At 32.5% G+C, this 12,382-nt stretch overlaps 1 protein-coding gene across 5 annotated transcripts in view; it reads right to left on the reverse strand.

Annotated features, from left to right (window-relative positions):
- The window catches only part of LOC118184315 (xaa-Pro aminopeptidase 1-like), a 203,265-nt gene that overhangs the window by 24,401 nt on the left and 166,482 nt on the right, over window positions 1-12,382 (reverse strand). For all 5 annotated transcript variants that reach the window (XR_015038763.1, XM_085808549.1, XM_085808552.1 and 2 more), the window contains 3 exons: window positions 12,294-12,354; window positions 12,043-12,112; window positions 726-830 (listed from right to left, as the gene is read on the reverse strand). Coding sequence is in view for 4 of the 5 variants with exons in the window: in XM_085808549.1 (XP_085664675.1) it covers window positions 726-830; window positions 12,043-12,112; window positions 12,294-12,354 (236 nt within the window). In the remaining variant the exon portion in view is untranslated. The remainder of the gene's footprint in view (window positions 1-725; window positions 831-12,042; window positions 12,113-12,293; window positions 12,355-12,382) is intronic.

Raw genomic sequence — 12,382 nt, forward strand, 5'->3', positions numbered from 1 at the left:
TGAAATCAGTGAAATCCATGATCCACAATTTGCTTTTACTACATATATGTACATAATTTGACTCAGTGAAATAATATTTGTATTCAGCAGATTTCTCAAGACATAGTTTTTAAACAATCCACATTTACAGCAGTTTTGATAACGAAATGTCAGTTTGTTCAGTTTTAAGGGAGAACTTATGTGCTGAAATTTTCAAACCATTAACAAAACTGAAATTCGCAAATTCCATCAAATATCAAAATTTCATTATTTGAACTATTAATATACATTTTTAAGAGCTGCTTTGACATCAAGTGCTACTTCAAATCCACAATACAAAATATGACACAGTCTTCTATTACTAAGTAACTTATGTACCAAACACCACATCTAGAATTCTGTTTAACACTTTAGAATACGTATATAAAAGTATTTTAAATTATGCAAGGATGACACCTAGAAAATAGCTGTACATATTAAATTCCCAAAATAAAATATGTTGTTCTTTTCACAAGCATATTTAGCAGAAAAAAATAAAATAATAAAATATGCTCAGTCTTTAAAAAAGTGCTCTGAGTCACAAATTATCCTTTTATTGTAATTAATACAAAAATCTTTATGTACCATAAGCTTCTTCTTATAAATCAAATTAAAATACAAGAACTGAGTCTATTTTCTACTGTGTAAAAAAGAAATAATGTTTTATATGAATGAATTACTACAGTAACAATACCGCATTAACATACCTTCATGAACTGTTAGATAGGCACCAACACCATGTCCAGTTTTATGCATGTAATTAAGACCTACTTCCCATAATGATTTTCGTGCTAAAGTATCAAGCATTTGACCTGCAAATTGGAAAAATACATACACTAAGCTTCAAAATTCAATTTCCACTTCAAACTTGATTAGTTATTTAAAACATAGTAATATATGAATTGATGTTCAAAATTATCTTTAAAAAGATTATTTTACAAAGTAATCAATCTGATTTATTTCTGAATTAATTTTTGATTATGAATTTTTTTTTCTGGAAGAAAAAGAAAAGGCACACTTAATTTATCAGTATACAGTACAGTTTGCTCAATGTGACAACAAAGTACAGATAGAGGAATTACGTCAATTAAAAATATGGCAAACAATGAGATCAAAATATGCATCCCAGTCAACTTCTGCAATTCAAGGTTTGATTTCGTTTCGCAATGAGTAAAAACAACTATTCATGGAACTGAAGTATCATTTCAAATATTTTTTTAAGGTAGAAAGCTGTCAGCTATTTAGTTGCAGGACAGATAAATAGGAAAATGAAAACAGAAATGAATGCTTTAAAACAGCTCTGCACTTTTGAAACAAATTAGAGGCAAAGTGTTTACAAGAAAATTGGGCACAGATGTATATGTAAACCACCTCCTTGAGATAAGCTTTTATCTTCAATCGTGCACTGCAGCAAACTAATTTTAAGACGACCAAGGTCTGAGCTGGCAGCAACTACTGGAATATCAAAATCACGACAAGCTGCACATAAAAGGTTTAATGAGAAAGGCCTACATGCCAGAGGTTAGCATTTCATTAAACTTGCAGTAAAACAGTGTGCCAGCATCTATTGGCTCATCAGAACACATTATTTATTCCATAATACAGTTTTCTGTTGACTATAAACAGAACTAGATACTATTTACGTATCATGATGTTTTATCTCTCCAAATAATAATCTCTTATAGATCACAGTAATCTTTCACTTTCTTTAGACTACTTGGCAGTTTAGATAGCTTGGCAGTTTTAACAACATTAACAGAAAATCAAGATATTTAATTAAAATGAATGCATTTTTTAAGCATACTATTGTTTATTGGAAAGGAAATATTTCATTTTTTTCTTGAATTTCTAGCTCTTTCAACATATAGCAGTAAAAATACCAGTACTTCATTTCCTAAAAAATACCAAAATATGGTTCTACGTTGATTGTTGCCAACTCTGAAATAAATAAATAATAATAATAATAAAAAACTTGGAAGATTTGCACAGCATTGCAAAATGGCTATTAATACACTCCAAATTAACAAACATTATTGAAAGAAAGAACTAAATTATTATAGTACAAGTGAACTGATGACATCAATGACAGGACTGAATGGCTATATGAAGAAAATGAAACAATTTGAAAATGAAACATTGATTTGATATTTTAATTTATAAAGCGAGTTTTATAGTTTATTTAATTATACCATTGGACATATGTATTTTAGAATGATGGAAGTTATATTACAGAAGTGTAAGCCTCAATGGCAGTCATTTACAATTGCTGCCAGTGCTTTAGAAGCAGAAATTCTAAAGGATGCTGTGGAAATTAACCAACACCACCAAAAGTGAAACGTAGTTTAAGAGCTTTTAATTAGAAAAAATGAATTTTGAAATGCTTATGTTTCACTTCTTACTTCGAAACTCAAGTATCCCACCTTTTATATTAGAAACAGGAACAAATTATAAGCCATGAACACATTCACCCATTCAAAAGATAACCATATATGTCATTGAATCGTCAAAAATATTCTTCCAAAATGCTAATTCACACTTCAAATGACAGTTATAAAAACAGACAAATTTCATATGATTAAAATTGCATATCTTCAGCCGATTTTGGCCGAAATTAAGGTCTTTTAAGGTCCGAAAATTTATTCCCCAAAACCTAAGGACTTCTGAGGACACTTAAGGACTGTGACGAACTCTGAACACCATGATAAATTTAAGAGACAAAATTAGAATATAAAATGAATCCACTCCTGTAGTTACACATGGAACTTTGCAAAATTCAATGACGAGGAACTTTAAATTACCATAGTTTTAGTTTCAAAAATTCAATGGGCAGACCTGAAATTGATAATAATTTTGAGGACAGTTTAAGATCAACGAAAATGTAAATATCAATGATGACCAAATTTCAGTACCTATTACAGGCAACTGTTTATTGGACCTCTAGCAACAGAGCTCATAGATAGTTATCTTCCCTTTCAGGTGTGAATTATAAAGAAGCTATCAAGCAGATTAAATTCAAATTCGCATACAAACCAATTACTTGTAGAAATCTATATTCGTTAAAGTTGGTTTTGGCTCAGCTGGCAAAGGAACTATGACCCTATCCAACTTATATGTTAGAGACGCAATTCAGAGCTTTCGGGACATTGGGAGTAAAAAGTGAAATGTATGCAGCTATGGTATACATTGAGGTAAGAAGTAAGAGGAGAGGCTCTAACTGGTTTTCCCCATTCACTGCTTTGAAGCCGTGGTGATCCCTTTGTGGAGACCAAAACATTCAGTGACTTACCATTAAGATTAATGGGTTTTGCATGATCGCATGTAAACATTTTGAAATTATGTCATAAATATACACACAAATATATATATTTTCTTTTTCTACAATATTTCAGAGTAGTTAGTATCAGAAAAGAATGCATTTTTAAAGAATATTTCATTCTGAACAGAATTACATGCTATAATTTTTCCAGAACAGTTTAATTTGAGTGAAATATTTTTGCAACTTTTCAATAATTACATTAGGGGGGGATGTAAGGTAATTCAACTTTATTCAGTTATGGATTACAAAAATTAAGATCAAAGTTTATTGTATTATTAATATTAAAATTACGCATTATTTTTTTTTCTATTTACAGAGCTTCTTCTTAAAATACTTTCTCAAATCTGGGATTAGTTTTTAAGCTTCTGGGACATTTTTAAATAGAAAACCTGAGTCAATTTATAATTTATGCACTATTTGGTTCATTTCAAATTACAGCACCTTTTATTTTAATAGTGAAATACATTAAACATTGGTGCAGATTTCCTTGTACTTAACTTTCTTTAAATATTTCTGAAAGCACATAAAAAAAGGATTTTTTTTTTAATATTACTTTAAACTCGCAACTGAGTTATTGTAAAATGTAAGGAAATAATTCTTTTAATACTTATCAGATTTTTTTTACCCTTAATTTCAACAATATGCATTCTAAAAACTCTTCTTTACTAATTCCTTAAGTATGCATTTCATAGAATTTGCTTTACAATACCTTTAAACAGATTGCTTTCCAGTACAAACAATTCTTGCTTAAATAGTTTTATAATAACAGAATTTCAATTTATGTTTACAATTAACTGCTAAGTTTATTATATTTTTAGACAATATATAGTCATTATAAATTTAGATATTATGTTTAACAATTAGATTTCTTCACACTAGCTTTCACAGGAGTTTACAAATGAATAAATCCTTTATTTTCAAATATATTTATAAATAATTTAATAAATATTTCATATTTTGCTAAAGGCAGATGCATGCTTTTTGCAAGTAAAAGCATAAATACCCATATATATTTAACATTTTTCATTTTTGGCATGTGCAAATCTTTAATTTCTGTGCAATCACTATTTTTTTCAAGAAAATTTACAATATACCAGTAATTTTGCTTCCTTTTTTAAAAACAGTTAAAACTATTTGATCTAAATTCCCAAATACACGAAATTTTCATACTGTGAGGTAATCCAGAAGGTAACAATATGAAGTATACTGTGATATACCAATTAATAACTTTTTTTTTACTTATTATGCGCTTTGCCCTTAGGCACTACATAGAAAAGGAGAGATGCCCCGTAGAGGTCTTTTTAAGGAAAAATGGCTCGCATCCACGTAACACATGGGGAAAAACCATGAAAACACCCATGAAGCCAGCCCGTTCGCCAGGACTTGAACCCCAGGCGGAACTACCAATGTTCAGCTGCTTTACAGCTTGGCCACTAAAGTGGGCCGATTAGTAACATTGATGATGCTTTTTGCATGTCTTGAAACTTTTCAAAAAGAGCAGACCACTACTACTCAAGTATATTCATTGAATAACAAAGATTTTTCATTCATAATTTTATAGTATGTTTAGTCATAAATTAAACATGTACTAAATAAAATTCAAAAAAGAGAGACAGGACTTTATTTTTTCATTCTTTAGTTAACCCAAAGTGATTATTTTTCAGTTATAAAAAAGTAAAATGATAATATGTAGATGACAAATCATGTATTTTATTTAAAACATTTTGATTTCTAGAACATAAAAGCGAATACTCTAACAAGCATATTGAAAGACGTACAGTTTTAAGGAAACCGCAAAATCGCTGTTGCAAGTTATAAAAAAATAAGCAAGATGTAATTTTTTGCATAAATGTCACTAAACTATACAAATTACTATTATCTATCCAACAATGAATGTTTCTTTTATATGGAAATGTCCCGCTTTTCAATTTGTATGAAAGTGTCGAGTGTGGAAATACTATGAAAGCACTGTCAAGGAAGCTGTGGGTGTAAACAAAAAACACAGCATCTGGACACCAAAGCCAGCAGTACTTCACTCATAGTGTGGGGTTGGCCCTTCCTTTTATTCTTACCTCCATGGTGGTATACCCCCTGCAGAGCCATCATTAAGGATACATTTAAGGATGATTTTCAAATTTTTTCGAGTGAGAACTAGGCTAATTTTTGAATGGCAAACACTTTAAGTCTCCTATCCTACTGCCAAAAAACCATGCATTAGTTCTTCGCCTTATGAAAGAAAAACATCAACAAATACAAGAAACTTTGATCTTGCAAGAAGATTACCAGATTGTTGGAGAATTTGCTCAAAGTATGTTACTTGCAAAAGTTTCAAAGGGAAATCTATTCAACTGCCATTTGCATTTCTACCAAATTTGGAAGCTTTTGAGATCACTGGGCCACTGTGTATTCTAAGGTGAAAAGGTATGGATTGTGATTTTTACTTGCACCATTTATTGTGCTGTGCACTTCAAATTGACAAAAATCTCTATCAACAGATTCCTTTGTTGTGGCACTCAGGTGATTTATAGCAAGTGGTAGAGTACGCATTATATACATGGAGAATAGTACGAACTTGGTGGGAATGAATAAGGCATTATACAAACTTGAATGGGAGAAAATTATGGAGTTTTCAAGAATTAAGAGGATTAAATAGAAGTTTAATTCTCCAGCCACTACCTGGTGAGAAGGATTGTGGGAGATGTTGGCATGGATAGTAAAAAAAAAACTTTTACGACCAGTTTAGGTCCTAAAACTGGAAGTTGCATTGAACTGAAAACTGTCCTGGTGACTGTAAAGCAACAATGAATTCATGGCCACTAACTTATTTAGAAAACGAGATGACAGAGTTAAAGCCATTGGCACACGCAAATTTTATACAAGGAGTCCCTCAAAATGATGTATAGGATATTGATACTACTGACAGTAAAATCTTCAATTGTCGCTTGCAGTATTTACAAAAGTGCCGGATTTATTTACAATAATTCATGAAATGTACCCTTCATGGCAAGCCTGAAACTGTCTTTCTATACCTTTTCAAGATATTCATCCCAAAGAAAGTTTCATCTTCCATGTTTTCTGAAAAATCAGTTTTGGAATTAATATAGTTGGACTAGTAAATCCAATAGGGTCAAATATCCCATATGAAAAAGACAGCAGAGATTTTTTCTGGATAGGCACTTTCAGAAAACATCAAAGGAGTTGAATTGCAATGAATTTTATCATTCTCAGTGTTCCATGCGAGTCCCAGAATTGTATTGATCTTTTGATTGGAAATCATTCTTCTGCTTTTGAATGCTGCAGCAATCCACCCTCTAATGTATTTGATTTGATCTTGTGGGAAGGATTTTAGGAGAGGTTGATGTGAATGGTAAAAGAATAGATCGAGAATTAATAGTTTGAATCACCGTTTGCGGTATTTACAAAAACTCCAGAATGATTTATGTCGGAGATTTTGAAACGAGTACCTAGTCATGCTAATACAAGAGAACAACGAGGAGACACATTCCAAGTGGGTGATGTGACAAGTGCATAAACTGACCACTAGGACTTGTTGTCCAGGTATTTCCAGGTACAGATATTCATGTAAGAGTGGCAAAGTTAAAAAGGCGGACAATGAAAAAAATAAGTCCCGTCCAAAACCTGTATTCTTTAGAAGAGGCTCGCCCCTCAGATCTACCTCAGCATTTTCATTTTTAAGTGTCATCAAAGCCAGATCAAAGTGCACATCCTAGATGATCCTACTAGAAACAGCTCTGGATCATCAGACTGATACATTAAGGAGAAGTGAGCCTCTTGCAGAGTCCCTTATGCCAGTCAGACCTATCACCATTAGAGCGAGAACATAAGTAAGAGTTCCTCATCAGCTGAATCTCTGATGTGAATAGAAAATATGTTGCAATTTAAGGAAATTGCAAGGAGAGAGGATGTTCAGGAATGTGAATGAACTCAATGTAATTTAACATGATCATTATAATGTAGATTTTTTGTGGTAACAGTTATGAGTTGTCTTTTATATACGCTCTGTTACAAAAAAATATCTGCACCAAAAAGAATACGAATCACTATCACAAAACTTAACATGTACACAGTATATGAGGAGATAAACAAATGATTACAAATTCAGAACAAAAGATCATTTTATTAAGAAATTGTAGCATGAAAAACGTTATCAGTAAGTAGTATGGCCACATCTGGCAGCTATACAAGCCAAAAGACGGAGAAGCATCGAATCAAGTACGTCACCTATGGCCTCTGCAAAAAGATCATGCCATAATTTTTGCAACTGGGCAGTTAATTCATCAATATTCTGGGAAGGCTGCAGTTGCCTTTTAAACATGTACCAAACGTGCTCTATTGGCAAGAGGTATGGTTGCCTCAGAAGCCACAAGAGTGTGTCATATCCTTTAAGACATTGTTGGGAGAGTCACACAGTATGTAGATGAGCACGCTCTTGCTGATAAATGGCACTTGGACAGCTCGATAACATAGGCAGTACAACCTGTGTTAAAATGTTGTGCATGTAACTGCAAGCCATCAATAGTGCCTTGAAGGACAGCTAGAGGTTATTATGTGTCCCAAAGAATCACCTCCCCCCACACTGCATGTTCACCATATGCTGTTGACAGCTAATGCCGAATCGGATCGCTGGCTTGGCCACCTCCACATGCATATGCGTTGGTCATCAGCAATGAGACTGAATTGGGATTCATCGATGAAGATCACTCGCCACTATTCACTCACACTCCAGGTTACCCCGAGTTTGGCAAAAATCCAATCGACACCGCCTAAGATGTGGATCAGTGGTAGGCGGCTTAATGGACATCAGCAGCATATACCAGCATCGGCTAGTTGTCACATCTCTGAGCCATTTGTCCCTTGATAACACTGGATGCTTGGGGGGTGGTAAATGGCATCGAATCAACGCTAGCAATGTTGTTGGTGCAGAAGTGGCCGCTCTTATAATTGTGCAATCCTTGAGCTCATTTGTGTTCCTGGGACGTCCTGACCCTCCGCAGAGGTAGACTATCCCTTCCGTAATCCATTGTCAATACTGAGCAACTACCATATTGCTCTGACCGACGTGGCAGCTGATATGCTTGTTTGACCAACCTGCTTCTCTGAGGCCTACTCCCTTTCTCCGAATCTGACAACTGTTCATACTGCTACCAGGTACATCTGAGGGGCATCTCTAGTCACAATACCATCCATCCAAGTCGAGATTCACTTGAATAGCCCTATGGCATGAGCAGCTGCTTTTAAACTCTCCCAGCTGTGCATCTCATCTAGTCTCATTGGCGCCGAAATTTAAATCGTTTGCATACCTCTCACCAGGACGGTTATTCTACGTTACGAGAGTCGACAGCAAGTTGTGGGCCGCCAGATGTCGCTAATAGTGAAAAACAGGTCTGCCCAACATCCTATATTCTCTGAGTACGGAAGTTGTCGAAAGCGCATGAAAAAGTGTTGCCGTGTCATCAATCAGGGTTCTGCAGTTGACGTACTAAGTAGACAACAGCTTTGTATGTATTTTCGCCACTGTTTTTTTCATATTTAAATGAAGAATACGGTTGTAGATCTCTGAATCGGTGGCGAATTTATAGAAAATATGTTGATGCATTTGTTCTGCCAGAAGATGTTTTCATTAAGAATTTCAGATTGCCAAAATTTATAGTTATTTTAATTTGCGATGAATTGAGAGAGTATTTGGAACCACATTCAGAAAACAAGAACGTAATTTCTACTGAAAGAAAGCTTATTTATACTGTTCCTGAAATTATAGATATAAATTGTAATTATATGCTTTAAAAATGTAGAAGATAATAAATTTATCAAGCACACAAACCTTCTTCATTTAATACAAATATAACAAATATAGACATCTGATAAGTTTCTATTCGATTTATGTACAGCAAGAATTACATTTACTTTAAAATCTAACAGTTGAATCTTACGAACAACACTGTGAACACAAAAAGGAATGCCGTTGATTATTACGCGCAATTCACACTACTGTAAAATAAAAATTTAAAAAAAAAATTATAAAAATATAAAATAGCTTTATAATATTTTTTCAGTAGCAGTACTACTACTAGCATGATACTTTTAAAAATAAGTTTTAGCTCAGAAGGGCTATTAATTTTGTTTCGGCATTTGTGGTGTTTCACAATAAATGTTTCAAATTGTTGCCACCAAATATTATCCCCCTGTATTATATTTAAAGAAGTTAAATAATGAGGAATCTGCATAAATGTATGAATGTTTCTTGCACTGTGATAAAACAACGGTACCTAGAGCCATGAAATTTTGAATAACGTAATCCTCCATCCTAATATAGGCATCTGGAGGCCCAAATTTGGAACTGAAAATTTGTTTTATTATCTATTTCATATTTTGTAAAGCATTTATGAGTGTTTGATTAAGAAATTCAACAATTTCAAAGTGAGCAATGGGGCAACATTGTACAGATTAAAAAAAAGAGGAAAAATACATTTTCATCTCTAGTGCGCAAGACTATGTATCGGAAATTTTAAAGATATGCTCTTTTTAAATTATATGATATTGCTGTTGAATTGAATTTTATGGTTTAAGTGCGAAGAACATGATATTTATTAAATAAAGGTAACATGTAAAACTTTAAAAAAGCATCTCTTTGGGAGTAACATAAAATCTAAAGGCTTTCAGATTTTTTCTTTTTGTGTGTGTGTATAATTTTATTATGATTTAAAACTGGTTTCTAAAGGAAACTGGCTCGTATAAACGTTGCACATGGGGAAATTCACGAAAACGTCGATGCGGCCAGCTCGTTCGTGGGATTCGAGCCTCTGACCAAACTACCTGCGTTCAGCGACTCTACCAGCGGCTGAGCTTATTAGCAGAATTATACTGCGTTATTATTGTATGCTATAAAGTAACAATGCTGAAAGCTGAGAGTTTGTTCATGGAATAGTACTTTTGTAATCTATTATTATTAAAAAAATCATTGTTTCTTTGCAAACTTAAAAAAAAAAAAAAAAAAAAAAAAAAAAAATTGCAATTAATTAGGATAGATTAGTATAATTTCGGTATATATTTTATAATGAAAAAATATTTTCTTTTTTTTAAGTTATAATGTTAATTATAGAATAAATTATTTAAAGTAAAACATTTTGATGCATGTGTGATAGCTGAATGCAGCAGCAATCAGCCATACTGTAATAGCGAATGTATTTTATTTCTTTTCCTGAAAGAAATAATTTTTATAGAAAAAGAAAATAAGAAAAAGGAAGAAAAATTAAGAAAGAAATATTTTCTTTGTAATTTCTTACTTAAGGAAATATTTTTCTAATATTAACTGTAAAGTAAATTGCGTGAAAATAGTTTTAATGTAAGCATGGGAAAAAAAAAAAAAAAAAAAAAAAAAAACTTATTTTGCTATTAGATTGTAATGCAAATTAACCATATTATAAATTTAAATGATTAAAATTGTTTATTTCTAAGAAGATTTAAGTAAGCTTAATTCATTTATTCTTATTTATTTACCGTTGCTTTCATGGTATCCCACATCACTCTTAGCCCTAAATTCCAGCGTTAACTTTCCCCTTAAAAAACGGGATTTTCCTTCACATAACACAGCAGCATATCCTGCTGTGTGTTGGTCATAATACTGTTGTGTGTCATTTTTTTTTTCTGAACTACAAATGCAGTGTGTGAGTTAGTGAAGCAATGAGAGAATATTCCTAGAACTTCAGCCAGCGTGCGCTATAAGTTTCGTCACTGGTCTGTGCTGCGATTGGTCTAAAGCTTCTTGAAGCTTTCTCCCCTTTCAGTAAAGTCAAATGGACCCACCCACCCACCAACTGAGGACCACAGAATGGCTTTCTCCGATAAGTTGTGATGGCTGTCCATACCGGTTTTTTTGAGTCAATATTGTTCGCTCAAGTTGTAGACAGATCCAGTGATCATAGAATAGGCGTCCAGACTACATTCCTGATAAGTTTCATGATTATGGCTGGATTTTTTTCTGGGTGCATTTTTTTTTTTTTTGATAGTGTATATAATTTTTCTCATGTAACATACTTGATGACATTCAGTTGATATGTATAGAAGCAAAATAAAATTGCTATAGTTAATTAAGATGGTTTTCGCTGCAAAGTTTGCTTCCATTTGTCCACAGTTATTAAAATAAACTAAGAACCTAAGTGATATTAAACACTCTCTGCATTTGCAGTAAACTTTCATAGGAGAAAGCAAAAGCTTTAGTCCTGCAACTCAAATAACCAATCATAGTAATTCATATTAATATAATTTTTTTAACATCCTACAGATATACATTAATTTTGCAGCACTACTGGGAACTCTACAATCACTATCACTTGTTCAACTCTGCACTCCAAATGATGAGAAAATCTTTGTGACAGGTTACCCTGAAAAAAATCGCAATCTGAACATTTCAAATAACAGCCTAACACCTCAAAGAATAGTTTCTAACAAATGAAAAATAAAATGCAAATAAATTTCAGCAGCAGGTACATAAAATATAGCATAAACATCTTTTGGGATGATAAATGTGATTAGATTAGTTCTGTTTGTTTGTTGGTGCATGATGCTATGTATAGATTTATTAGTGATTTTGCACATTAACTGTGGGGAAAAAAAAACACCATTTCAAACTGCTAAAAATTCAATAATGATTTCTTTTTTGCATAGATGGAAGATAAAAAATGTATTACCTTTGATATGTCTAGGAAAAACTGCAGATGATATGGCAATATGTCCTTTCATTACTCTAGTGAAACATTCCTAAAAAATTAGCAAATATTACAAAGTATTAAAAAAAGAACATTGTGCTAGCATACACAAAATTATAATCGGAAAATTAAAAAATTAATCACAATTATTCTGAGTAATTACACTCTTGATTTACATAACCAAATTTCATATTCCCTATTCTATGAACTTTGATCTATATCACATTACGTACCTTTTCATATTGGGAAGGTGTACCAAAAAAATACGTTCTTGCAACATCAGTTGTTCCATCTCTATAAAAAGGAATTAATTCAACTATAA

This window comes from Stegodyphus dumicola, chromosome X1 (assembly GCF_044657685.1).
Source record: "Stegodyphus dumicola isolate Sdum_Otavi_A_Nest chromosome X1, ASM4465768v1".
NCBI classification, from domain to species: domain Eukaryota; kingdom Metazoa; phylum Arthropoda; class Arachnida; order Araneae; family Eresidae; genus Stegodyphus; species Stegodyphus dumicola.